Source organism: Lynx canadensis, chromosome E2, assembly GCF_007474595.2.
Source record: "Lynx canadensis isolate LIC74 chromosome E2, mLynCan4.pri.v2, whole genome shotgun sequence".
NCBI classification, from domain to species: domain Eukaryota; kingdom Metazoa; phylum Chordata; class Mammalia; order Carnivora; family Felidae; genus Lynx; species Lynx canadensis.
Genome location: NC_044317.1, coordinates 50,874,659 through 50,901,615, shown reverse-complemented (window position 1 = coordinate 50,901,615; position 26,957 = coordinate 50,874,659). Strand labels below are relative to the sequence as shown.

The 26,957-nt window shown below is 51.5% G+C and overlaps 2 protein-coding genes across 3 annotated transcripts in view; one reads left to right on the top strand and one right to left on the bottom strand.

The window, feature by feature from the left end:
• Nucleotides 1-7,763, bottom strand: FOXA3 (forkhead box A3). The gene is made up of 2 exons (XM_030299639.1): nt 7,569-7,763; nt 1-1,765 (listed from the first exon to the last, which is right to left on the bottom strand). The coding sequence occupies exons 1-2, from the start codon at nt 7,635-7,637 to the stop codon at nt 782-784; spliced, it is 1,053 nt and encodes a 350-aa protein (XP_030155499.1). The 5' UTR covers nt 7,638-7,763; the 3' UTR covers nt 1-781.
• An 844-nt stretch (nt 7,764-8,607) lies between these two features.
• Nucleotides 8,608-26,957, top strand: part of SYMPK (symplekin) — a 35,094-nt gene continuing 16,744 nt past the window's right edge. The window contains exons 1-12 of one of the 2 annotated variants that reach the window (XM_030297738.1): nt 8,613-8,712; nt 12,158-12,280; nt 12,508-12,631; nt 12,776-12,841; nt 14,319-14,372; nt 14,464-14,537; nt 17,354-17,480; nt 18,171-18,420; nt 18,980-19,150; nt 20,409-20,648; nt 23,692-23,846; nt 26,232-26,382. In XM_030297738.1, coding sequence (XP_030153598.1) covers nt 12,527-12,631; nt 12,776-12,841; nt 14,319-14,372; nt 14,464-14,537; nt 17,354-17,480; nt 18,171-18,420; nt 18,980-19,150; nt 20,409-20,648; nt 23,692-23,846; nt 26,232-26,382 — 1,393 coding nt within the window. In that variant the 5' untranslated portion in view covers nt 8,613-8,712; nt 12,158-12,280; nt 12,508-12,526. Of the gene's footprint in view, nt 8,713-12,157; nt 12,281-12,507; nt 12,632-12,775; nt 12,842-14,318; nt 14,373-14,463; nt 14,538-17,353; nt 17,481-18,170; nt 18,421-18,979; nt 19,151-20,408; nt 20,649-23,691; nt 23,847-26,231; nt 26,383-26,957 lie in introns of both variants that reach the window. The other variant, XM_030297737.1, reaches the window with a different exon arrangement.

Here is a 26,957-nt window from a genome sequence, read left to right as displayed (position 1 = left end):
TGAGAGGCAGAAACAGTGCCTTTAATGGTCAAACACAGCCAGTATCCCGCTTCCCAGGCAAGAACCAGATTTCAGTAGAAATTTCCCACACCCTAGCCAGTCCTTTCTGGATTCTCCTGGACCAGAGAGGGGGAATAGGCTCCCGAAAAAAAAACAAGGAATATTCTCACCTCCATTCCTCACTCAACTCGCACCAAAGAGATGGTGATGACACGGCCAGCACAGGGGCTGTGATGGCCGTCATGGTGCACAAGGGTGCACTGGTAATGTCAGCCAACCAAGATAGTGGCCATCATAGCACCCAATGGGCCAAATAAAGATGTTACGCAGGATGTTGGCCAACTTGGCATCTCCTGTGCCAAGAAGTTCCCCAAGAAAGAAGGGATCACAGCCCCCAACGGGCCAAAGAAGTTGTAATTGCAATGGTATCACCATCACATGCAAAGGGTCAGTCAAGAGGACGTCCGTCACCATGTCCAAAGGGCCAACTAAGATGTCATCCAAGATGGCAGCCATCAGAGCACCCAATGGATCAACTTATAACATCGATCAATACGGCAGTCTTTGTAACACCCAGCGGGCCCACCACCATGTCGATGGCAGTCATCACAGTACCCAAAGGATAGACATGATGCCCACAGAGACAGCAGTCACCACAGTAACAGACCGGCCAAGATGTTAACTGACGGGACAAGCAAAGTGTCACCAGGTGGGTCAGGCCCCAAGGGCCAGATGGTGGGAGCTACAGCCATACCCCACCCACCACGCTCCCACGCCCCTGCTAGGATGCGTTAAGCAGAGAGCGGGAATAGACACCCTGGTAGTACACCCCAGGCTCCCCACCCTCTGCCCCATAGCCCCCAAACCCCACGTCCAGTTTAGGAGGTGCTGGTGTCTGTTCCGACATCAGGTTGTTGATGGAGAAGGGGTGGTTGAAATTGTAGGGTGCATCCAGCTTCAGCTCCCCTGGGAGCTCCAGGCCAGCGAAGTAGGGGGTGGAGGAAGGGGGAGAGCCACAGTCCAGAGCCCCCACGTCTTCCCCACCCTGGGCCTCGGGCTCAGGCGGTGGAGGCTGGGGCTGGGGGGGAGAGGTGACCGTGGCAGCAGGCGTGGTGGCCGGGGCAGCAGACCCTGCACTGTTCCTGGAGGTGGACGTCCCCCCAGCCCCCTTCTTCACCTTCTCCTCCAGCTTGAAGCGCTTCTGGCGGCGCAGGTAGCAGCCATTCTCAAACATGTTACCTGAGCTGGGGTGCAGGGCCCAGTAGGAGCCCTTGCCTGGCTTGTCTGGGGAGCGCGCCACCTTGACAAAGCAGTCGTTGAAAGACAGGGAGTGGCGGATGGAGTTCTGCCAGCGCTGCTGGTTCTCCCGGTAGTAAGGGAAGAGGTCCATGATCCACTGGTAGATCTCACTCAGGGTCAGCATTTTGCCCGGCGCCTGCTGGATGGCCATGGTGATGAGCGAGATGTAGGAATATGGCGGCTTGGCATGGGCCAGTGGCCTCCGGTAGCCTTTTGGCATCTCCTTCCCGTGCACCAGCCCCGGGCCCGGGCCCCCATACCCTGAGCTGCTGCCTCCACCAGTGCTGGCACCCAGGCCCGGGAAGGTGGGCCCCAGGGGTGCCGCGGGAGCTGGGGGCGCCAGGGGTCCTGAGGGCAGCGGAGAGGCAGGGAGCCCCCCGGGGGGGTAGGGAGAGCTCAGAGGGTTCAGGGTCATGTAGGAGTTGAGGGGGGCCATGGTGGGCACTGGGGTCACCGGTGAGTAGACCTGGAAGGAAAGAAGGACACAAGGGGAGAGGTCAGTGAGTTTCTACTCTGCTGGTCAGCAAAGGATCACTGGCCCCCTCTGTGCATCTATCCGTCTGTCTGCCTTGCCTTTTCTACAAAGTCCCTCCCATCCTTACCTCTCTCTGTGGATGGCTGTCTCTTGAAGTCTCTCTCTCTTCTCCGTCCTCATGCACCCCATCCCTGACCTCATCCTCCACCCCCCCCAGGCCCCCTCGTATACTGAAGCTCACCCTTTAAGTGGTTCTCAAAGTGTGGCCCAGGACACCCTGGAGAGTCTCCAAGACCCTTTTAGGGTGTCCATGAGGTCAAAACTATTTGCGTATAATGCTAAGATATTACTAGCCCTTTTCACTTTCTCTCATGAGTATACAGTGGAGTTTTCCAGAGGCCACGGGGCAGGGGATATCGCAACAGACCAAATGTAGGAGCAGCCACAAGAATCCAGCTGTCTCCTATTGAACCAGACACTGAAGAGGTTTGCCAAAAATATAACAGTGCCACTCCTCTCACTAAATGTTTTGAAATATAGTTACTTTATTTTATCCTCTCCTCTCCTCTCCTCTCCTGTCCTATCCTGTTCTATTCTATTTTGTTCTATTATTTTTTTCTCCTATCCTATCCTCTCCTATCCTATTTTATTATTTTTTTTATCCTCTCCTCTCCTATCCTGTTCTATTCTATTTTGTTCTATTATTTTTTTTATCGTCTCCTCTCCTCTCCTATCCTGTTCTATTCTATTTTGTTCTATTATTTTTTTAAGTAGGCTCCATGCCCAATGTGGGGCTTGAACTGACAATCCTAAGACTGGCCAACTGAGCCAGCCGGGTACCCCGAAATATAGTCATTCATTCATTCGTTTTGAGAGAGAGAGAGCGGCAAAGTGAAAGAGAGAGAGAATCTTAAGCAGGTTCCGCAATGAGCGTGGAGCCCAACTCAGGGCTTGATCCCATGATCCTGGGGTCAGGACCTGCGCCAACATCAACAGTCAGAAGCCTGACCGACCAAACCACCCAGGCACCCCCAAAGTATAGTTATTTTAACAAAAAACACAGTATTTATACTAAAAAATTATTTTATTTTTTTATTAAAAATATTTGTAATGTTTATTTTTGAAACGGAGACAGAGCGCAAGCGGGGGAGGGGCAGAAAGAGAGAGGGAGACACAGAATCCGAAGCAGGCTCCAGGCTCTGAGCTGTCAGCACAGAGCCCGACATGGGGCTCGAACCCACGAACCGCGAGATCACGACCTGAGCTGAAGCAGATGCTTCACCGACTGAGCCACCCAGGTCCCCCTAAACAATTATTATTTTTAAACTAATTAATCCATATCTTAAAATTTTTTTCAGTTGTAATCTCAAATGCAGTAAATTTTTTTTGGTGCAGTAACTCCTGATAGACATAATCCACATGAACGAAAACTGTTTGGGGTCCTCAATAACTTTTTAAGCGTGTAAAGAGGTCTTGAAACTGAAAAAATTGGAAACTGCTGATCTCTCCAACCATCTCACCTACATGGGTACTCTCTATCAATCTTTTAGGTTATAGAATTACAGTGGTTATAGGTCAAAAATGTTTCAGTATCCAAAATGATAGATTTCAATCTAATGTGTGTGTGTGTAAAATTTGTATTTATTTTGAGAGAGATAGAGCGGCAGCAGGGACGGGGCAGAGAAAGAGGGAGAAAGGGAGAATTCCAAGCAGGCTCACCGCTGTCAGTGCAGAGCCCAACTTGGGGCTTGAACTCACAAACCGTGAGATCATGACCTGAGCCAAAATCAAGAACTGAATGCTCAACCAACTGAGCCACCCAGGCGCCCCCCCCACCCAACCTAATATAGATTCTGTAGTTACAATATATCGTCAAATCTAAGACATCGTCATTGGTAAGATGCAGCGTTGTTTCAAGTAGCAATAAAAATGGGGGAAGAAAACACGGTCAATCCCTCGACGCTATCGACTAGAAGACCCATTCCAGACTGTAAAACATTTCAGAAACGTTCAAATGGGGAAAAACACGCATCTGCACTCAATGGAATGCGGTAGACATTGCTATGTCTCTCTAAATAACCCTCTATTCTTTCATCCATTGAACAAATATCTATTGGCCACCTACTTTGTGCCGGGCACAGCTCCAAACACTTCACGGGGAAAGGTCTCCTTTTCAACCTTTACAAAGGTACTATGGGGGAGGTGCTATTATGACACCCATCGCATAGCTGGGCAAGCTGAGGCCCAGAGAGGCAGTCCAGGGTCACACAGTAAGAAGGGGGCAGAACTGGGATTCTGAATTTAGGCAGTCTGGCTCCAGACCACCACTCGGGATTGTGCTATAGAAGCAGTGACCAAGACAGATGGAAGTGCCTCCCTTCGCAGACCTGACAGTCTAGCAGGAAGTGAACAAGATAAACAAGGAAAATGTAAAGCGGAGATTTCTCCCTTCTGGTGTGCATTTACCCTCCCATCCACCGTCTACCGTCCTCTCTCCCTCATAGCCCCGTCTGCCCTGCTCCCTCCCCACGCTGGGGTCTCCTGCGGCTCTATTTGGCTCTATTTCCTATTTCCGGGAGGAGCCACCTTTGCGGTGAGTCAGTGGGTCCTGTCTTAGACCCTGTCACTGCAAGGGTCTGCAGGTCCCAAAGTCCTGAGAGAAAAGGGAATTGCCAGGGTCACTCAGAGAGTCAGAGACAGGTGGGAACCAACCCTAGTCTGAGGGCAGGTAGAGACTTTCTCTCTCTCTCATGAGCTTTCAGGTAGCTCTTTTGTCCCCTGTCTCTGAATCTCCCAGCTGGCTCCATATGTATCTGTCCATCTCTTTCCCTGTCTCAGAACCTCTGTGCTCCTCCCCTCTCTCACTCCGCGTCTCCCTCCTCTCCCTCCGTCTCTACTCCCCAATCTCTTCTAGCCCTGTCCCTCCCCATCTCTTTCTCGCCCCTCTCTTTTCACCTCCTTCTCCAGTCTCTCCCTCTCGCTCATCTCTCCCCAACCCCCCTGCCTTTCCCTCCTCCTAACTCTTTCCAACCCCATCTCTCTCTCCCCCACCCTCTCTCTCCCTGTCTCTCTCTATCCCATTCCCCTGCTAGGTCTCTTGCCCTCCAGCACATCTTTGTATCTCTGTTCTCTCCATTCAGCATCGCCGTCTCCCCAGAAGCCTCACAATGAAACTGGGAGTCACAGCTACCCCTCTTCCCTGCACCGGTCTCCCCACCACCACCTTGGCTGCGTCTGCCTTCTCCCCAGAATGAGGGAAGCGGGTCCTTCGGAGCTGAAGGGAGGCAGTGGACTCAGGGGCATCCACAGAGAGTTGGTAAATCCCTCTGCAACCTCCACTCCAATTCTCCAACTCCATCGGACTCCTTTGTATCACAGAGGAAGACTGACCAGGACCCCAGGGCCCTCCTTTTCTGGTCCCCACCCACCCGGAAGTCCTCCTTTGCATCTGACCTCAAGCTCTCCTGCTGCCCTAATCCACCCTGGGCTTTCCCACGCCCTAGGGCTGGGATGAACCCCCAGTGTCCGGGTGTGAGCCTGTGAACCGGATCTCCCCAGCCGGGCGGGGCTGAGACTGGGGGGAAGCCTTCAGGGGACCTGCACCCCCATCCCAGGAGGCTGGAATTTCTCTCCTTTCATTTCCTTATTGTCTCTGAGGAAGGGTGTGACAGCGGGCAGAGGAAGGCGGTGTGAAACCAGAAGCCTAGTTTTTGGTCCCAGCCCCAGTCCAGATCCTCAAGCAGCCCCCCGACACTCGACACTTCAGAGTTCCCATCTCTAACAGGGGGGAGCCCTCGGACCAGCTGATCTGTAAAACTGGAGTCCAGGGGGGACACCCCAGGGTGCTAACTTTCCAATTTCCTTCCAGATGGGGAGCCTGATCCGGGGTGTCAATCACCCCAGCAGGAGGGTGCTGTGCGCAAGAAGCAGTTTGGGGACCTTCTTAGTTCTTAGACGCTGAGTGAGTGCAGATGTTTCTCTATTGTTCAGACCCAAGGGGGAGGAGGTGGCTTTGCTGGTGGCTGATCCAAAGGCTGGGGCTACCATCAGATCGTATTTCCATTTCCAGCCCCCAACATGCTAACTCTTCCAAAATATGCCCCCCAATGCTAATCCTCTCTAGACTCTCTAGACTGTCCTTGGATATCTGACAGATTCCATACAAATTCTTAAACTTCAGACTGTGCCCCAAATGGCAACTCCTCTGTCCTTAGACCCCGCAGGGCTTACTTCTTCAAGATGTGCCCTCCCCCCCCCCCAACACAGATCGGCAGTTGGTTCTCTTAAATCATGTCCCCAGGCTGAACTCTCTAGGGGTTCAGCTGGGATCCCTCACTCCCTGGGAGCCTCCACGTCGGACCTGGTCTGTGCCTTCCCCACTGCCCAACTGATATCTCCAGTAGGTCCCAGCTCTGTCTCTCAGCACCCCCAATCCCTTCCCTGGTCGGCCCGCCCCACCCCACGTGCACCTCACACCTCCACAGCCCCAGGACTGGCCCCTCCCGGGCACCCTGCCAAGCCCCGCAGGCCTGGGGAACCAGGAGTCCCACCCTAAGCTTCAAACCCCAGATCCAGAACTCAGGCACGGTGGGGTCCCTGGAACCTCCAGATCTCAGAATCTTTGGAGCTCTCAGCCATTCCAGCCCCACTCCGACCTGAAGCCCAAAGCCTCCTTCCAGGCTAGGAACCCAAGTGTCTGGACCCCCATAACCCTCCTACCAGGACCCCTCCCCCGTCACTTCACAATCTTGACTCTCTAGAAAGAATGAGCTAAGGGGGAGCCCTTGCAGCAACTGGAATGGGAGTTAGACTTGGGTAAGGACTTTCGGTCAGCTGAGGTGCGGGAATTAAGATACACCCCGCCCCCTACTCCAAGGGCGGCCTTGTCGAAGGTGGGACAGTAAGGATGTTGGCAATTACTGGAGACAACTGGAAGGGGGGTGGTGGTGTGAAATCTGAAACCCTCCAGCCTTCCAATTAGGAGTATCCCTGCTGAGGGTCTCTGAAAACAATTAAACCACTGAAGTTCAGTCGGGAGGGGTAAGGATCAGGAATAGGGTTGGAGGGTGGAGACTGACCCCTCTCCAGCCAATGCCGTGGCTCACATCTGCTCTCAGGCTCCCAACTCTGACCCCATCTGGGCCCCCATCTATCTGAGCCCCAACTCTCACCCACCTGTTATTACAGACTCCCCCAAACCATGTCTCGCCTCTTTGAGCACCAATCCCTATTTTCTGATTCTTAGACCGCCACCCCCGTGTTTATCTCCCAGCCCCCAATTCTGATTTCTACCCCAGAACCCCCATCTTTAACTATATTCTAACCTTGAGTTCCCGCCTCAGGCTTTCCTTCATGGTGACCCCTTTCTCTCATCTCTTCGTTCCGGTCTTCCTCCCCTAACCCCCCCCCCCCCATTTTGAACCCCATTTCTCAATCCCCCAGCTGGGTCCCCTATCCTGGACCTCGGATTCCCATCTTTGGTTTTTAAAATTTCTGTCCCTTGGATTTGGGGGTCCCCGAGCCCCAGTCTTCACGCGTAAACTATGACCTGACCCTTGCCTAAATTTTTCTGACTCCCATTAAAGGCCTGGCTCCGGTCAGCCTAAAGCGCACTCCCGTGCTTCCCCCCCCCCCCCCCCCATCCCTGACTCTTACACCTGGTCTCGGTGTCTCCAGTTCCTCCGCCCCTCAACCGTGGTTGGGGCCCCCATTTAATCCCCATCCTTGTCCTCGTTTACACCCGCACCCTGATTCCTGCCCCCCGCTTCCCGCTCCGCCATCCCCGAGGACACACCTCGCCCGCCTCCGGGTAGTAGCTCCACTCGGCCAGGTCATGGGCCTCCATCTTCACAGAGCCCAGCATCCCCCGGGCCCGCGCCCCCTCCCGCCCCCGCTCCGGCCCGGGGTGGGGGGGGAAACCGAGCGCTTCAGATCTCTCAGCCGGCACGGCCCGAGTTCCGACCGGTGCCCGCCCGTCCGACCGCCCGGGGTCCCAGCCGTCCTGGGCGCCGCGGGAGGCGGCCACGCTTTATAGCTGGGACACCCCCCCCCCCGCCCCGCTCTCGCCCGCCCCGGGCTCCCCTCCCGCCTCCCCGAGGGCCGGCGCGCTCGGGCTGGGGCGCCCCCTGCGGGATTGCGAGGAGATAGACCTCAGGCGCCGGGAGCCGCAGCCCGTGGCCGCGAAAGCTGGAGGTGGCCGAAGAGAGACGGAGCTGCAGGTGGGAGACGCTGCGGATACTAAAGCCAAGGGCAGAACTCTGGGGCTTTTCTACTCCAGTGGGTTTCATCATCTCGACAGGAGAGGGCGAATAGCCAGTGCCCAGTATGACGGCGGCGGAGGAAAGGGGGCTCAGAGCGCAGTGGATTGCAGAGGTCCTTATGCTGCTATAAGGACCGTAAGAGGCCCTCGAACCCACATTCCCACTGGACAGACTGGATGATTGAAGCTTCCGACAGCTGGAAGTGCTCCAGCCTGTGTAAATGGTCAGGACCAACGGTGGAGGGGATCGGAGCCTCTGCTTGGGTTCCACTGGGGCGACAGACCATCTCCAGGACCTAAGAGCTTCGTCGCCCGGACTGTCCACTCGCTCTAACGCCGGCCGTCCAGGGACTCAGAACCACCGAGAACTCCATTTCCCAAAAGCCTCTACCTTCCTTTCCGTCCAGTGCCTCTGCCAAGGGACTACATTTCCCTTAAGGCACGGCGCTCAAAGGCCGGAAACGAAGGGCGCCCCAGCGTGGTCTGGCTGAGGGCGGAAGGCCGCTCGCGCAGCCGGAGGTAGGGGCGGGTTCGGGCCGCACCGTGGACTCCATTTCCCGGCGGCCCCGCGCGCGCGGCGCGTGCGCGGTGTCCCGGCGGCGAACGGAAGATGGCGACGGCGGCGTCTGCGAAGAGGCGCTGCTGAGGGGGCGCGAGGGGGACGGAGGCCGGCGCCGCGGTGAGCGGGGGGCGGCGTGGGGGCCCGGGAACGAAGGGAGGAGGGGCCCCCAAGCGGCAGGGGCGCTGGCCGGGGGGTTGGGGCGCTGCGAGGAAAGGGGAGCAGTGACGTTCGGGACCCCAGTTTCTTCTCCTGCTCAGGACCCTCCCGTGGCTCCCCAGTGCCCTCAGGGCAAAGTTCCAACGTGGCCCCCGAGGCGCGTCGGCCCCGCCGGCCTCGGCTCGGCCTCTCTGCCCGCTCCTCACTTCGTACAGCTGCCCTGGCCTTCCGGTTCCTCAAACTCGCCATGGGCCTTCCCGCCTCAGGCTTTTTGCACATGCTGTCCCCCCTCTGCCCGCAACATCCTTTTACCCATTCTGCCTGGCTAACTCCCATTCATCTTTCGGGTCTCGGCACCAACGTCACTTCCTATGCGAAGCCCTCCTTTCCCGCCCTCCGTCCCGAAATCCGCCTGTTAAACGCTCTCATAGGTCCCTCTTCCTTTCCTTCATGTCACACGTGGTCTGACTTACCATTGGACCTTTATTTGTGAGGCTTTTTGATTAGGTCCTTGACCGTGAGCTCCACGGGGACAGGGAGGGACTGAGTATGTGTTGGTCATCGCCGAATTCCCAGCACGGCGCTGGTCGCACTGAAGACACCCGGGTACTGTTCGTTGAATGAATGAATGAATGAAAGATAGTCCTGGGGTTACTGCGTAAATGAGGGGAGTCGTCGTACTCCCGGGTGGGAGTATACCGGGAGGGAAAGGGGAACAATGAGCGTTGGCAATAGCCAAAAGACTGCAAACACCCCCAGATGTTCTTTACTAGGCAGAAAGCGCTGGCAGAAAAAAAGCTGGTTAACATCCACGTAATAAAAAGCTATGCAACCGTAAAAAGGAATGAGGGGCTGGGGGGGGGGGAAGGGAAGGAAGAAAATACCTGTACACGGATACAGAGAGTGGGCTCCAGAATATCTTAAGTGAAAACGAGTGAAATGGAAGGCAGGGCTTATTATATGCGTCCCCCCCGCTTTTTTTTTTTTTTTTTTTTTTTTTTTTTACAAAAGAAAGGGAAATGTGTTTATGCTCCACGACAGCAAAGGATAAACCAAAAAGTAGAAGAGGAAGAACACAGGGCAAATAAGAAAAAAAAATAAATAGTAAATAAATAAAAAATAAAGTGGGAGATGTCAATGCATTATTATCGTGGACAGAGTGGAAAGGTTCATCATGAAAAAGGTGTATTGTGATCTGGTAAGAGACAGCAGTCTGCTGGCTGTCAGGTGACCATGCCCCTTGTGTTGCATGAACAGACCTGGACGGGAGCAGGTGTTCCATTCAGAGAGGCAGCCCCGCGTGGTGGGGAGGAGGACAGATCCTGCGGTCCTACTGCTGGGTCTGCGTTTTAGAAGCTGTGAGCCTTCGGTCAAGTGACTTTCCCTCCCTTGCCTTCCAATTTCCTCATCTGTGAAATGGAGATTAAAAATAATACCTGCCTCAGGGCACCTGGCTGACTCTGTCAGTGGAGCATGCAATTCTTGATCTCAGGGTGGTGAGTTCAAATGCCGCGTTGGGTGTGAAACCTGCTTTAAAAAATAAAAATAAAAATAGTACCTGCCTCAAAGAGTTGGTGCCGTGAGGTTTAAATAAGTGAATGTATGTATTAGAATCGTGCCTGGCACGTGTTATTAAACGTTAGCTATTATTTTTCAGACATTCTAGAACCAAAGGGCATGGATACTAAGTCCAGTGGTTGCTGAAGCCCTTTGGCATTCCCTCAGATATTTACTGAGCACTTAATAGGTGCCGAGCGCTGTTCTGTGCTGAAGATCTAGAAAGTGAACACACACACACACACACACACACACACCCGGCTTTCATGGAGCTTATGAGTATATAGTATGTTGGTGGTAATAAATGCTGTGTAGAAAAAGAGTAACACAGTTGGAGAAGGAGACGGAATTGACATGTAAAATAGGGAAGACCTGGGGCACGGAGACTAGAGGAAAGCGAGGACAGAGGTGGAAACAGCCACTCATAGGAGGTCTTGTAGCGAGGATGATGGCTTTGACTCTAAGCAAGATGTGGGTGTGACAGATGGCAGGGAGACAGGAAGGAGGTCTTTGGATACTCATTCATTCAGCAGACGTCTGGTGAATTACACTCCTTTTAGAAAGTGCATCTTTTTTTTGCCTTCAAAGGATCCTTAACAGTCTGTGCAACATCCTCCAGGTCTTTTCAGGTGTACCTAAAAATAGTAGCTATACTTATCACATGTGTTATGTTTCCTAAGTTATCTAGTCCTCAGAATGGTCCTGGGAGGGCAAACATTGTTACCACCCCTGTTCTATAGAAGAGGAAACAGACCCGGTTCGTTCTGTGTGTCCACACACAAACTTGACAAAAAGGAATTGCTCTATTCTGTGGTCTGTGGGCTGATGCAGACACGTCGTTTTTTGATAATACGTTGAGATCCACCAGATTTATTTTACTGTTTTCTCCCACTTCCGCTTTTTGGTTTATCTTTTCAGTCTTTTTAAAGTATGTATGCGTATGTACGTAGTTCCCTTTTGTAAAAAGGGAGCAGGGGCACCTGGGTGGCTCGGCCAGTCAGACGTCCGACTTCAGCTCAGGTCATGATCTCACAGTTCGTGGGTTCGAGCCCCACGTCGGGCTCTGTGCTGACAGCTCAGAGCCTGGAGCCTGCTTCGGATTCTGTGTCTCCCTCTCTCTTTGCCCCTCCCCCACTCGTGCTCTGTCTCTCTCAAAAATAAATATTAAAAAAAGGGCGGGGAGAGCACACAGTAAACATTTGCTTCCACTTTGCTTGTTCTCACTTAACATACACTGGAATCCACTGTTTATCAATGCAGAGAGATTTTCCTCACTTCCTTACACAGTTTCCTCCTTTCTTTATACAGTTGCCTAGTATTTTATTATGTGAACTTATCATGGCTTTTCAGCCACTCTCCCCGTTGAGAATCCTTGGGATGCTAACAGTCTTTTGCTGTTGGGAATAATGCTGTAATTGATCCATGTTTCATAGTTCTGCCAAGTGTGACTTTGGGACAGATGCGCAAGTCTCGCCTCCCCCCCCCCCCCCCCTTTTTAAATATAAAATGTTCATTTTGAGGAGAGGGAAAGAGCGTGAACAGGGGAGAGGCGGGCGGGGGGACAGCAGATCCAGAGCCAGCTCTGTGCTGGCAGCAGAGAGCTGGACATGGGGTTCGAACTCAGGACCACGGTGAGATCATGACCTGAGCTGAAGTCAGATGCTTAACTGGCTGAGCCACCCAGGCACCCCTTCTCCTCCCCTTTAAACAAACAAACACCCTCCAGAGTATTCCAGAAAATGGTTGAAGCCTTTCTTTAGGCCTTTTCTGATGTGAATACTTAGCATGTAGGACTCTGTGACTGGTGCTCCTCAGAGCTATATTTTAGAAGACTTGCTCTCACTTCTAGTCCAGAGTACAGCCCAGATGGCAAGACGGGGCACGGAAACCAGCGAGGTGGCTGCTGTGTGTCCATTTGTTCAGTCATTCAGCAGACGTTTGTGGTCAGCCTGCTGTGTGTAAAGTGCTGGAGGTGAGGCTTGGTACTCCACGAGGTACTGCCTCTGACCTGGGAGGCATCAGTTTCTCGCAGATTATAACCCCCAAGTCTGAGACAGACCCTGGATCGGGGAGGGACTTCAGAAGACCCAACAGGGACGAGGCAGAATGGAAAGGAGGGTTGAGCCCTTTGTGGAGTGGGGGTGAAGGTCCAGCCCATCCGCAGGGCCCTGGAGCTTGATCTCTCCTCTCCTTTTCCAGGAGATACGGGACAGCAGGCATGGCAGGCAGCAGCGGAGATAGTATCACTCGCCGGAGTGTGGCATCCCAGTTTTTCACACAAGAGGAGGGGCCGGGCATCGATGGCATGACCACCTCAGAGAGAGTGAGCACGGAGAGAAGGGCTTGGAATGGGGAGCCACAGCCCCTGTCTTGGGGCAGTCCACCCCCAGGTGACGGGGCCCAGGGGGTGCCAACGGGGCTGGGCTGGCCAGGCTAGCACCGTCACCTGCCTCTCCCCTCCGTCCAGGTGGTGGATCTCCTGAACCAGGCGGCACTGATCACCAATGACTCGAAGATCACAGTACTCAAACAGGTGAGGGGGTAGGGGGATGCTGGACGGAGCAGCGCGAGGGTAGGGGGTGGTGGGAACATGCGCAAAACAAGAGGCTGGTGTGACACCGGCGTCCACGTTTAAGCATTTAGAATGTGCTTGCTGTGGTGCTCAGTGCCATACAGGCATGTTCTCACTTAATTCTCACAAAAGCTGAGAGGCAGGGTACTCTGGTCCCCAGTTTCTACAGAAGGCAGCAGAGTCTCAGGACTTAAAAAAAAAATGAGCCTCGGGTCAGTCTGCTGGAGCTGGCTGAACCAGGACTTGAATGCTGGGCTCCACCTCCAAATCCGCTGCTCTTCATGCTTGTATTTCCTCACTGCCGGGTTTCTGTCCAGTGGGGAAGACGTGCAGGTCACCAGACAGTGGGAGCAGAGTGGGCAGGGCTGGGATGGAGGAGCCCAGCCTGCTGACCTGGCCTAGGGGTGGGGAGTCAGGGAGGGCTTTCTGGAAGAGGGGACATCAGAGCTGAGACCTGGAGGACAAGGAGAGAAGCAGGCGAAGTGAGAGAGGGAGAGTGTCTCCAGCAGAGGGCACCATCGGTTATGCAGAGGCAAAAGAAGGCGTGAAGAATGAGATGGGGGTGAGGGCTGGATGTGGTTCAGACCGGGAGGCAGGTGAAGTTCGGGAGCCGGGGGTTTGGGTTGGCCGAATGAGAACCCTCGTTCTGCTACTTGCTCGGCGTGTGGCCTTGGGTAGCTGACTCCTCAGCAGTGGAAGCCAGGCCTGTGCTGGCCCTGGGCCTAGATGAGACTGTCTGTGGGCAGGGCTAATTCCAAAGAGCCTGGCAAGTCCAAGAGCATCAGGAGACGGGTTCTCACTGTCATAACTGGCAGTGTGAATGGGGAATAGAAACACGCAGAGTGGAGAGAATTGATGGATGGGCCTCAAGAAGGAATTCGGGCAGCACTTTCCTTTTTCTTTAGCCCCCTTGTATATCATGTGCTTGCTACCCACCAGGACCCTGTGCCCTGTATGATCTTCTTACTTTTTTTTTTTAACGTTTATTTATTATTGAGAGACAGAGAGAGACAGACCGTGAGCAGGGAAGGGGCAGAGAGAGAGGGAGACACAGAATCTGAAGCAGGCTCCAGGCTCTGAGCTTGTCGGCACAGAGCCCCGACACGGGGCTCGAACTCACAAGCCAAGAGATCATGACCTGAGCTGAAGTCAGACGCTTAACCGACTGAGTCACCCAGGCGCCCCCTGTATGATCTTCTTATTCAAGCCTCACAGGAGCCCTGTGAGTTGGCATTTCAGATCCCCGTTTTATAGAAGAGCAAACAGACTCAGGGGAAGCCAACCTGCCTGGGCCGTGGTTGGGAGTGGCAGAGCCAGGATTTGAACTGAGTTTATCTGCTGCCTCCCTCCATGCTGTGTTCTACACACTCCTATCTGTACTGACTGGCCCCTGGTTTTATACGCATGGCCCTCCTCCTCATCCCCAGTCTCCTTCCAGGTCCAGGAACTGATCATCAACAAAGATCCCACACTACTGGACAACTTCCTGGACGTGAGTGACCAACGGGAGAGAAAAGGTGTGGGTGTGGGGGGAAGGGGAAGGATCCTGGTGCAACCCTGACCCACCTTCCTGATGTTGGCAGGAGATCATCGCTTTCCAGGCGGACAAGTCAATTGAAGTGCGCAAATTTGTCATCGGCTTCATCGAGGAGGCATGGTACGGGGTGGTGCAGGGAGCCCCCGGGAGCACCCCTGGTGGAGACCGCCTCTTCAGCTCCCTGCCTGGCCCTGCCCTCTGCTTCTCAGACCCATTTTCCCTCCTACGTGCACTGATTCCTCAGCAAATATTTAATAAGGTCAAAATCTTGGAGTCATTCATGATTCCTCTACTTCTCCCATACTTCACATCTACATCATCAGTAAGGACTGTTTGCTCTACCTTCGAATTTAAACAGTATCTAACCATTTTTCAACCACTTCCTGGGCCATTAGGCTGCTCTAAGCCACCATTACTTCCTCCCTAGATGACTTCAGGGAGGGGCCTTTCTGGTTCCCCTGCTTCCACTTTCTCTCCTGTTTAATTGAACTGAAATTCACATGACATAAAATTGACTACTTAAAAAAACATTTTTTTTTTAATGTTTACTTCTTTTTGAGAGAGAGAGAGACAGAATGTGATTGGGAGAGGGGCAGAGAAAGAGAGAGAGGGAGACACAGACACCAAAGCGGGCTCCAGGCTCTGAGCTGTCAGCAGAGCCCCATGCGGGAGTTGAACTCACAAACCGTGAGATCAGGACCTGAGCCGAAGTCGGACGGTTAACTGACTGAGCCGCCCAGGTGCCCCCAAATTAACTATGTTTCAGCGAACAATTCAGTGACATTTATAGTACATTCACCCATCTAGTTCAGACATTTTTATCCTTCCCAGAGGAAATAGCATAACCATTCCCTGCTTCCTTCTTACAGCAGCCAGAGTCATCCTGTTAAAATGTCAATCAGATCTTGGCAGTCCCCTGCTGTCAGACCTCCACTGGCCCACTGTCTCACCTAGATTGAAACCCAGACTCTTCCCCCTCACGTCATCTGCTCCTGGTGGCCTCTCTGATCTTCACTCACATCTTCCAGCACCCCCCGCCCCTCCCCCCTGTTGTTCCTTAAAAAACTCTGTTCTCTCAGCATGCTGTACCTGCAAAGGATGCTCACCTTCCCCCCAGGCCCCGCCCCGGGAGCCACCTGGCTTGCTCCTTGACTTCCCTCTGGTCTTCTTCAGTAAGCCTTTCCTGGCCACGCCAGTCCACTGCCACACCTCTGGCATCCCCATCTGCACTGTTTTTTTATAGTGTTTTTACTAGTTGGAAATACCTTGACGCTTTTTCTTTCAAAAATGTCCACCCTGTGAGGACAGGCCTTCTCTGTGTTGTGGACCACTCTATCCCAGTGCCTGGAACAGTGTTGGCACGTAGGAGGAACTGAATACATACTGGTTGAACAGAAATTTCATCGCAGTGGTGACCACATGGCACGCTTACTCTGCCATGCCCTGTGTGAAAACCTCTCCTCTGTTTTCACTTGTCATCTTCGCAGCAGCCTTGGCTCTGTTATCCTCCTTTTAAGGGAACGGAAACGGAGGCTCAAAATGATAAAGTGATTTGTTCAAGCTGAGTCATTTGTTCATTCAGCATTTACTTGGTGCTTTGTGACGCAGGAAATAAAATAGCCCCTATTTAGTGACTGTTTTCTGTTTGTCAGGCACCATACTGAACGCTTTACCTAGTTACCTACTTTGATTCTCAAAACAACACCATGGATTAGTTATTTGGCCCATTTATCTCAAGACAAAACCGTGACTCAGAGAGGTGAAGTAAGTTTCCTAAGATCACACGGCCAGTATGTGGCGGGGCTGGGATTTTAACCCATATCTGTAATGCCATTGCCCAGATTTGTAATCGCCACCTTTTACTGGGAGAATATGTGGTAAGTTTCCAGAGTTTGCAGAAAAACCGAACGTTCAGCAGGTACGTGCCAGGCATTTGTGTGAGGCTGTAGGAATACGACAGTAAGTAGAGATACTGTTTCTGCCTTGATGTAGCTGGCAGTTGAGTTTCACATTTTTTTAAGACCGATGAGCTTAATATTTGACTTCACGTTGTAGAATGTCGTGAAAATTACATTCATGACCTGAGCTCTAGGTGTGGCCTTCCTGAAGTTTTTAGTTCATCAAACAAATAACGTATTTCATTCTCAACAGAAAATGGGGCTCCACTAGGACTGACTTTGAAAGGGTCCCCTGCTTTCAGAGGCCCCACATTTTGGGGCGCCTGGGTGGCGCAGTCGGTTAAGCCTCTGACTTCAGCCAGGTCACGATCTCGCGGTCCGTGAGTTCGAGCCCCGCGTCGGGCTCTGGGCTGATGGCCAAGAGCCTGGAGCCTGTTTCCCATTCTGTGTCTCCCTCTCTCTCTGCCCCTCCCCCGTTCGTGCTCTGTCTCTCTCTGTCCCAAAAATAAATAAACGTTGAAAAAAAAAAATTAAAAAAAAAAAACAAACAAAACAGAGGCCCCACATTGAGGTAAACAAATTAGTAAAGAAGACCAGTGATTACATAAAGCGAAGTGCTTTCTAGTAATGCCAGCCCGTATTTACAGATGCTTTCTCTCCTGTTCTAAGTACTTTACAAGTATTGTTGCAGTGTTCACAGCAAGCTGTGAGGTAAGTAGTATCCTAGACGAGACAGTTGGCTTGGCCAGATTCACACCGTTGTCTGGCGATGCCGTGCCTTACGTGAACAGCAGAGTCCTAACAGTGAAAGAGTGGGGTTTGCAGCACTAACCTAGAGAGAAGGTTCATGGGTGGCTAAGTCTGAAGGTGCCAGGCATTGTTTGCTGACAGACAGGGCAGGTGCAGTCCCTGACTTTGCCCCGCCTCTACTCCAGTCTCCTGACATTGATCCCAATTTCCCTTTCCTCATGGACCCCAGGCTCCCATCACATACCCAAAGAACCAGCTTGCCCTTGCCATTTTTTCTCCATCCCCCAGCAAACGAGACATTGAGTTACTCCTGAAACTGATCGCAAACCTCAACATGCTCTTGAGGGATGAGAATGTGAATGTGGTGAAGAAGGCCATCCTCACCATGACCCAGCTCTACAAGGTGGCCCTGCAGGTAAGCGCTCCCTCCCACCGGGGGGCGTCCCGATCTGACAGGTCTCATTTGTAGCCTCCTTGGTTAGACAGGGACAGCTGTGTTAAACCAGGGACGGGTCAAATTCTTTATGGGCAAGATGTGCTGTTGCTTTTTGGGAACAGACAACAAAGGGGTCTAATGTCCTAATGGTCAGGGAATCCCCATTCATCCATCCATCCATGCATTTAACAAATATTCCCTGAGTACTTCCTCTGTGACTCACAGGGGCCTCAGTGGTGCTTATGGCCTAGTGAGAGAGATGGACTTGTGTCAAAAGCATCACAGAAATTTTAATTTTAGATCTAGTAAGTTCTATAAGGAAAAGAACACACTGTGATGTGGTATTCTTTAGCGTGAATGAAATAAATGAATCCATTTGATTTCCGCTGCCGTGTCGTGAGGTCAGCGTTGTTATCCCTTTGTCGTAAGATTTGAGCCTCTTCACTCCGGGTTGTTAACCGTGCGTGAACCTCATGATGGCGGAACCAGACCTGTCGTGGTCATCACTGGGCCTTGTCCCCACCATCACCTAGCACAGGGTCTGGGGCAGAGGTGTAGCTCAGTAAATGTTTTCCAGATGAATGTATGCGTCATCATTTATGGACCTCTGAGTAGTGATGGAGTTGGCGATGTCTTGTCCCCGTCCCTCTGTCCCTGTCCCTCTCGCAGTGGATGGTGAAGTCACGAGTCATCAGTGAGCTCCAGGAGGCCTGCTGGGACATGGTGTCCGCCATGGCTGGTGACATCATTCTGCTGCTGGATTCTGATAATGACGGCATCCGCACCCACGCCATCAAGTTTGTGGAGGGCCTCATTGTCACCCTGTCACCCCGCATGGCAGACTCGGAGGTGCCCCGCCGCCAGGAGCATGATATCAGCCTGGACCGCATCCCTCGTGACCACCCCTACATCCAGTACAGTGAGTGCCACCCATCAGCCCGTCCCATTTGTCAGTCACTACACCAACTACTTTCCTCCCCTTCCTCCGCCCCTGTTTTCTCTCTTAGTTTTTCATTTCTGGGGACAGTATAAGACGTTGGTAAGAGCCCAGATGCTAGGGTCAAATCCTAGCTTCAACACTTATTGTATGTACTTGGGTGAGTTACTTCTCTCTGAACTTCATTTCCTTTTCCACGGGTTTGTAGTGAGGTCCCATGAGGAGGTGAGCACTTAGTAAATGCTGGCTGGTTTTAAGAGTTTTCTTAAAAGTAGGCTCCATACCCAGTGTGGGGTTTGAATTCATTACCCTGAGATGAAGAGTGGAATGCTCTACCAACTGAACCAGCCAGGCGCCCTTAAGTTTTTATGCTCATTAATAGTCCATCTCCTAGGACTCATCAGCCACTAAATTTTCTGGTCTTTTCCAGCCATTCTGAGCCACGTGTAAGGGTCTCTCCCCTTTTGGCCCCAAAGGCTGCTTTCTCCAGAGGCCAGGGAGAAAGGCCCCTGCTAACTGGTTCTTTTCTCTCCCTCATTAGATGTGCTGTGGGAAGAGGGCAAGGCAGCTTTGGAGCAGTTGCTCAAGTTCATGGTGCATCCCGCCATCTCCTCCATCAACCTGACCACAGCTCTGGGCTCCCTTGCCAACATCGCCCGCCAGAGGCCCATGTTCATGTCAGAGGTGATCCAGGCCTACGAAACCCTGCATGGTAGGTTGGGCCACTGCCCTCCCACTCTCCACTGGCCAGTCTGCTCCTTCCTGAGAAAATGTGAGCCGGGTAGTGGGTCCCTGAGGGATTCATCATTCTGGTAGGTCTGGACACAGGAAGCATTCTTTAGACAGGAATCTCTGGTTGCATATGACAGAAACCTGGTTCAAAGCTGGCTTTAATATTAAGATATGTGTGGGTGAAATCATATGATGTCTGCTAAATACTTTAAAATATTCCAGACTCTCCCGCCCCCACCAAAAAAAAAAAAAAAAGAAAGAAAGAAAAAAGGGGCACGGTTGATGTGCCAAGATAAGCAGAGTGTTGATGGGTACTTGGTTATTTGTTATACTCTTTTCTCTGCTTTTGTGCATGTATGAAAACTGAAATGTCTGGGGTTGAGGCGTGAATATGTACAGATCAGGATCTGTCTCCATTTCTTGGCTCTTATTTTCTCCTTGTTGGCTTTGTTCTGTGTCACTTTCCTTGGGGTAGCAAAGATGGCCCCCAATACCTCCAGGCCTCCATTCTGTCCACTTGGCAACCCCAGGGGACAGAGTGTTTCCTTCCCAGTCATTCCATCAGAAGTCCAAGGGCTGATGCCCATTGTGCCTGATTGGCTGAGAAGACCCTGGTAACCTGTCTCTGAACCAATCACAATGCCCGAGGGATTTACATTGTTCTTACTGGCTCTGAGTCTTTTTCCCACTTGGACTGAGAATGGAGCCGGGGTGGTTCCCTCAAAGGAAAATGGGAGCACTGTTGGCTGATGAAGGAGGGAAGGATGCTGAGCAAGCAGAATTACAGGCATCCTCTTTCTCTCTAGAACAGGGAAGGTTTGCTCATGAAGGTGACTGTTAGACATTAGAATATCATTCTGGTGGCAGGGCCGACAAGGCACTGTTGACGGCAGTTCAGTTGGGACATTGTGGAGGTGAAGTTGGTGATGATAGCCTTCCCCGGGGGAGGCATATTGGAATTTCCAGACCAGAGATGGAAGGAGATGAGACTTTATGTTTAATAGGAGAGAGGGTGCGCTTTCTTCTTGTTTGAAGGTTGACTAATCCCGATGGAAACCTCTTGAGGGTTTTAAGCGCCAGCTCGTGCAGGGGGACGGCTGCACATGAGATCTGAGAGCGCAGGAGCCTTCCTAGGGGGCGCCTGCAACCACTGCCCAAGCTGGGGACTCTGGAACTGAGCTTTGCAGGGCCCCATAAGCTCCGTCCACAGGACAGAGCTCCTGCTTCTTTCCTCACAGCCAACCTGCCCCCTACGCTGGCCAAATCCCAGGTGAGCAGCGTGCGCAAGAACCTCAAGTTGCACCTGTTGAGTGTCCTGAAGCACCCGGCCTCCTTGGAGTTTCAGGCCCAGATTACCACCCTGCTGGTGGACCTAGGCACACCTCAGGCTGAGATTGCCCGCAATATGCCCAGCGGCAAGGATGCCCGCAAGCGGCCCCGGGACGACTCGGATTCCACGCTCAAGAAGATGAAGTTAGGTGAGCGGAGGAGCTGAGCCAGGCCTGGCGAGAGGTGGGGGCAGGGACTGGCCGCGTTTGTAGTATTCAGTTACTTACGTTCAACTGTCAGCTTTATTTATGTTGGTTAATATTACATTGTAAATTATAGCGTTTAGATGTGACCTAGCAAATGATATCAAAATAGAATTATTAAAGTAATTACGAATTGCTTAAATCATGCAGAAGGTGAATAAACTGAAAAGTCTCCCTCTTGCTCCTCTCCCCAAAAGTAACCACTCCCTAAGTAGTAACACTTAGGTTTTCTTTCAGAAATACCTCTGAGTTCTTCTTTCCTTTGTTTCCTTTATAATTGGATTTGTTTTCTGAAGTAATTTTTTTTTCTAAATTTTTTTTTTAACGTTTATTTATTATTGAGAGACAGAGAGAAACGGAGCGTGAGCAGGAGAGGGGCAGAGACACACAGGGAGACACAGAATCCGAAGCGGGCTCCAGGATCTGAGCTGTCAGCACAGAGCCTGACATGGGGCTCAAACTCACGAACCGCAAGATCATGACCTGAGCCGAAGTCGGACGCTTAGCCGACTGAGCCACCCAGGCGCCCCTGAAGTAATTTTTTAATGGTTGTATTATTTTGTGAATGGTGTGAACCATGGCAGACTTTCTTACTATAAAACTTTTCTTTTTAAATTACCGATGTTCAGTTCTAGAACATTTATGAAAGAATTAGATTTTCTTTTTTAAGGAGGCTCCACGCCCAACATGGGATTTGAACAAGAATCAGATGCTTTACTGACTAGAGCCGCCCAGGCGCCCCAAATTCCAAGCAGGCTTCACACTGTCAGCGTGGAGCCCAGTACAGGGCTTGAACTCACAAACCGTGAGATCATGACCTGAGCTGAAATCAAGAATCAGATGCATGACTGAGCCACCCAGGTACCCCTTTTCCCCGTTGTAAATACTAAGTTGAGGGAGGTACTTGTACTGTGTACAATACATGTTCCCCTTCAAATTTTGACCCAGTGGCTTTAACATCTGTTGATGATTATTGCCTGCATCTGTTATTGCTATAATGGTTATGAGAAGATTTCCTTCTGCATTTATTAGTTGGCATTCTGTAAGGAAGAGCTTTCTTCTTCCAGCTCAGGTCATGATCTTACGGTTCGTGAGTTTGAGCCCCACGTCGGACTCTGTGCTGACAGTATGGAGCTTGGAGCTTGCTTCGGATTCTGGGTCTCCCTCTCTCTCTACCCCTCCCTCACTCACAGTCTGTCTGTCTGTCTGTCTCTCTCTCTCTCTCTCTTTCTCTCTCTCTCAAAAATACATAACATTAACGTATCCCATACTTTTTTTGAGCATTTTTTACTTTCTGACATAACAAGATGTTCTAGACTTTACTTACCCCAGCTTTGGAATCAGCCTTTTCTCTAAGGAGCTCTGGATTCTTTTAAGTAGGGAGTAGTTTCAGAAACTAAGATTCGAGCCCTGGGTGTGCCCATTGCTACTGGGCGCGTGGAAATTCTTGATAGCCACTGCCAGACTGTTTTCCAAACAACTGCACCACGTACAAAACCCCCGCAGCCTGTGAATGGCAGTCACTACACTCTTACAGCCCTGAATGTTCTATAAACCGCCTGGGTATAAACAGTATCCTGGGCTTAGATTTGCTTTCTTGCAGGTATTGGAGTCAGGCTGGGAGTCCTTTTACATTTCTTAGCCATTCGTTAGCTGTTTGCTGGTCTGTGAGGTGCCTATTCTGTTTGACATTTTGTAACTGAATTGTATATACCCTTGCTCTTGGTTAACAGCAGAGTATCAGCTTTCGTTAACATGTGTTGCACACTTTTTTAAAAGGCTGCATAACAGCGGTGCCTGGCAGTCTCAGTCAGTAGAGCACACCATGCTTGATCATAGGGTTGCCCAAGTGGGCATGGAGCCTACTTTAAAAAAAAAAAAAAAATTGTGTGATGTGGCATCCTATTTTTGCCATAATCTACTTAAATCATTACCCCGTTAAACATTCCAGCTTTTCCGTTTTTTATAAATACAGTTTCCAGGAACATGTTTGTATGTAAAGCTTTTTCTCTGAGACTCAAAGTTCTAGTTTTGGTCCTTGAGCTGGAACCACTGTACTTGGATGAGCCAGCCTGTTCCTGATGGAGACTGTGTGCCATTTCTCATTGTATAGTCAGTGGCGAAGTGGATTCCCTGTACGTTTTACCTTCAGTCTGTCCGTGACCTATGTGCTTAGGGTCAATACTTAGAAGTAGGTTTGCTGGGTCGGAAAGGTATGTACATGGCAAATTTTGGCCTTCAGTCAAATTGCCCTTCCGAAAGGCCTTACCAGTTTACCTTTCCACAGTCCACACCCCTCCTAACAACGGTCACTATCAGCCTTATTTATTTATTTATTTATTTATTTATTTAGTCGGTCATATAGGCAAAAAGGCTATCTCATTAGGTGGCTTTTACATTTTCCTGATTCTTGGTGAGGTTGAGCAATATTCCAAAGACAGAGGATTTTTATGTTTTTTGTTTCTCATGTTTTTTTGTTTTTTTTTTTTAACGTTTGTTTATTTTTGGGAGAGAGAGAAAGCACGAGCAGGGGAGGGGCAGAGAGAGACAGACACAGAATCCGAAGCAGGCTCCAGGCTCTGAGCTGTCAGTCAGCACAGAGCCTGACGTGGGGCTCAAACTCACAGACTTCGAGATCATGACCTGAGCCGAAGTCGGACACCCCACTAACTGAGCCACCCGGGCATCCCCAAAGGTAGAGGTTTTTCTAAACAAGCTCGGTGAAATTATTAGTTACCCTTTTCATCTTGGAGTTTGGTGTGATCGGCCGGGCTGGTGTGGCTTATTCCCCTTTCCCAGATGAGGAGAATGAGGCCTAAAGAGAGGCGGGTCATTCTGCAGGGTCCTGTGGTGCTTTGAGGTCTGTGTTCACCGCACGGCTCCTACTTGCCGAGGCTGCCTGGAGGCAGGGACCCCCGGGGCCCCCTGGGAGGAGGGAGGGCCCGGTGCTCACTCTAGCACCATCACCTCCTCTCCTTCCCTCTCCCAGAGCCCAACCTGGGGGAAGATGATGAGGACAAGGACTTGGAGCCAGGCCCATCGGGAACCTCCAAGGCCTCAGCCCAGATCTCAGGCCAGTCAGATACAGACATCACCGCTGAGTTCCTGCAGCCTTTGCTGACACCTGACAACGTGGCCAATCTGGTGAGGATGGATGGGAGCCATTTCCCACGGGGCAGGGAAGAAGGCCTTCTAGTCTTTCCCTACCCTTCCGCTCCACACTGCCCCCTCTCCCAGATGGCATGAGTCCCAGAACACCTCTGTTCTCCGTTGGGAGGGTGTGATCCCGTGGGCCCTCCCAACCTTGGATGGACCTTTCCTCTTGTCTTTACTCCTTCAGGAGGTCCCTTGTCACCACTCCCAGCTGTCCCTCTTTGGGTAGTCTGAGTCCCCATCCAAACTCATCCCCTCTCGCTCTCTCCTCTCCTTTGAATGGAGGTTGTATTAATTGGGGAGTGAACACCATGACTTGTTTGCTAAGTGGCGTGGGATTGGCATTGGTGGGGCGGGATGGCCAGTGTTTTCCTTAGATTCTCGAAGATACCCTGCTGTGCACTGAAAGAACCGCTGGTTTGAGTTGCTGGGGGCGGGGTGTGTGTCTCACCTCAGTCCTCAGGCTGTAGCGGCACTGAGACCTGTCCATCGGGTGCTGCTGGACAGTGCCTCTTCCCCTGCAGTCCTTCCCTGCTCTCTGCCTAGAGGCTCCAGGGGGCTTAGTTGTTGGGTGCATGGAATGGAATTTTTGTCACCAGGGTAGCAAGAAGGAGTTTTCTCTCGCGCTCAGATCTCTTTGGTGAGCTCCAGGCCTGGAGACGTGTCTACGTCATGCATCGTTCTCCCCTCAGATGTTCCACAGGCCCCGCAGACTCATTATGTCAGAAGTGAACTTGCAGAATTTCTCCCTGTGTTCTTCTCCAGGCCCACAGCCCTCTCTGTGTTCTTGGCACACCAGCCTCCCAGTTCCCAACCCACAAACCTGGGAGTTAAGCTCTTTGCCTTTCCTCCAGTCCTTCTTCTTGTTCTCCATCCCCCAACCCCCGCCACGGGCCCCTGCATGGCCCAGGCACCACCCGCCTGCTCCCTGGCTCTGGCTCCCACTCTCCGTGTGGCAGCCAGAGACATCTTCCCGAAGCACCGGGCCTGCCGTTCCCCTGGCTCCCCTGCTCCAACCCCTGCCGTGGCTCTCCATTTCCTTCCAGATAAAATTTGAATGCAGCTTGCCTCAGGCCCTGCCTGATTATGCTTCCGTTCAGTCGGTGTACCTCATCTGTCCTCTTCACATCCTGGGAAATTTGTCCTTTTTAAATTATTGGCTGAAAGCTCTTCACAAGATTCTTTTACTTTTGTAATAACTGCCGTTTGTTAGTAATGTGCAGCGTTTTGGTTTCTAATATTGTCTTACTCTTTTTGGTATCATTCAATCTTGCCATAGGTTTGCCTTTCAAAGAACTGGCTCTGAAGTTTTGTTTATACTCTTGTGTAACCTTTTCTGTTTTATTTCTGTTGTCTTTATTTCTTTCCTTGAATATCTTATCCCCCAGAGTTTTAAGTTAAATGCTTGGCTTATAAGTTTTCAACTGTCTTACCCCGGCCAGCCCTCCCCGCCCCCTCCCTCCCTCCCTGCCCCCCCCCCCCGCTGCCCCCACCATAAGCATTTAAGGATTTGATTTTCCAAGTACCATTTTAGCTGCATCCCACACATTTTGATTTGTAGTTGTTTTAGTATCTCTCTGTTCTAATTATTTGATTATTTCAGGTATATATTTAAACCTCTAAGCATGTAGGGATTTTCAAATTACTTTCTGTCACCAGCTCCTGACCAAAATAGACAAGCTCTCCTTAGGATATGGATTTCTTTTTAAGCCATTTTTTCACATTTGTTTGTTTTTGAGAGAGAGAGAGGGAGAGATCATGCGTACATGGGTGATGGGCAGAGAGAGAGGGAGATGGAGAATCCCAAGCAGGTTCTGTGCTGTCCGCGGAGAGCCTGATGTGGGGCTCGAACTCACACGCCATGAGATCATGACCTGAGCTGAAACCTAGAGTGGGATGTTTAATCATCTGAGCTCCCCACCCAGGCTCCCCAATGGATTTTTGTAAAGTCCATTTCTGGTTCACAGGACATTCTTCACAGAACTTCCAGGCTCTTGGCCGGATTCTGCTGCTCCTTAGCACCCCCATGCTGTTCCTATACCCAGAATACGCACCCCGTTCCACTGTGAGATGTCACAGTATACCAGTCTGAAGCTTGCCCGCCTCTCAGATCTCAGTCTAGGTGCCACTTCCCCGGGGAGCCAAAGCTGCCCCTGGCCCTCCTGAGCACCTGGCACCCTCTACTTCCCCCTCTCGGGCACCATGCTGCAGCATTGCTCCATTTTCTGTCTGACTTACCCAGGAGTCTGAGCCCCGTGAGACCCGGCCCGGGACTGTCTTAGTCACCGTCCTTTGTCCAGCCTGGGCCTGGGCCTGGAACAGGTGTTTGTTGAGTCAGTGAGTAAGGAAGGACTCCTCTCCCTGGGCATCCTGCAGGTCCTCATCAGCATGGTGTACCTGCCCGAGGCCATGCCTGCCTCCTTCCAAGCCATCTATACCCCCGTGGAGTCAGCAGGCACCGAAGCCCAGATCAAGCACCTGGCTCGGCTCATGGCCACACAGATGACGGCTGCGGGACTGGGGCCAGGTGAGTGTCACGTGGAGCTGACCTGGACAGGGCTTGGCCCCGTGGCCGCTGGCTTCTGCTTACTGGAGGAGCACCTCTTCCTGGTGGTACAAATGACACTCACGGGAGATGTTAGGGGTAAATAATTACAAGTCCCCTAGATACCTTGAGTGCTTGATATTTTCAGTCCCTGGGCTTTGAATCCAACAGACCTTGGTGTGAGGTCTGTGTTGAACCAGACTGCCTCAGCCACTTAATAGCTGTATAACTTTGGTCAAGTTACTTAACCTCTCTGAGATTCAGGTGTTTTCCTACATTTACAGTACTTTTGAGCTATAAATTATGTAGAGAGACACAACTCTGAACTGTACATCTTAGTGAATTTTCGTAAAGAGAGCACAGCAACGTAGTCACCATCCAGATAGAGATATAGACCATTTCCACCACTCCAGAACATTCCTTCTTGCTCCTACCAGTCGCACTCACGGCATCCCACTTCCTGAGATGATCACCATTTTTTTTTTTTTTTAAGTTTATTTATTTGAGAGCACAAGCAGGGGAGGGGCAGAGAGAGAGGGAGAGACAGAATCCCAAGC

Coding starts and splice junctions, on each gene's coding strand:
- FOXA3 (XM_030299639.1), bottom strand. CDS start 7,637: ATGCTGGGCTCTGTGAAGATGGAGGCCCATGACCTGGCCGAGTGGAGC. Junction 1,766..7,568: donor ACTACCCGGAGGCGGGCGAG/GTGTGTCCTCGG, acceptor CTTTCCTTCCAG/GTCTACTCACCGGTGACCCC.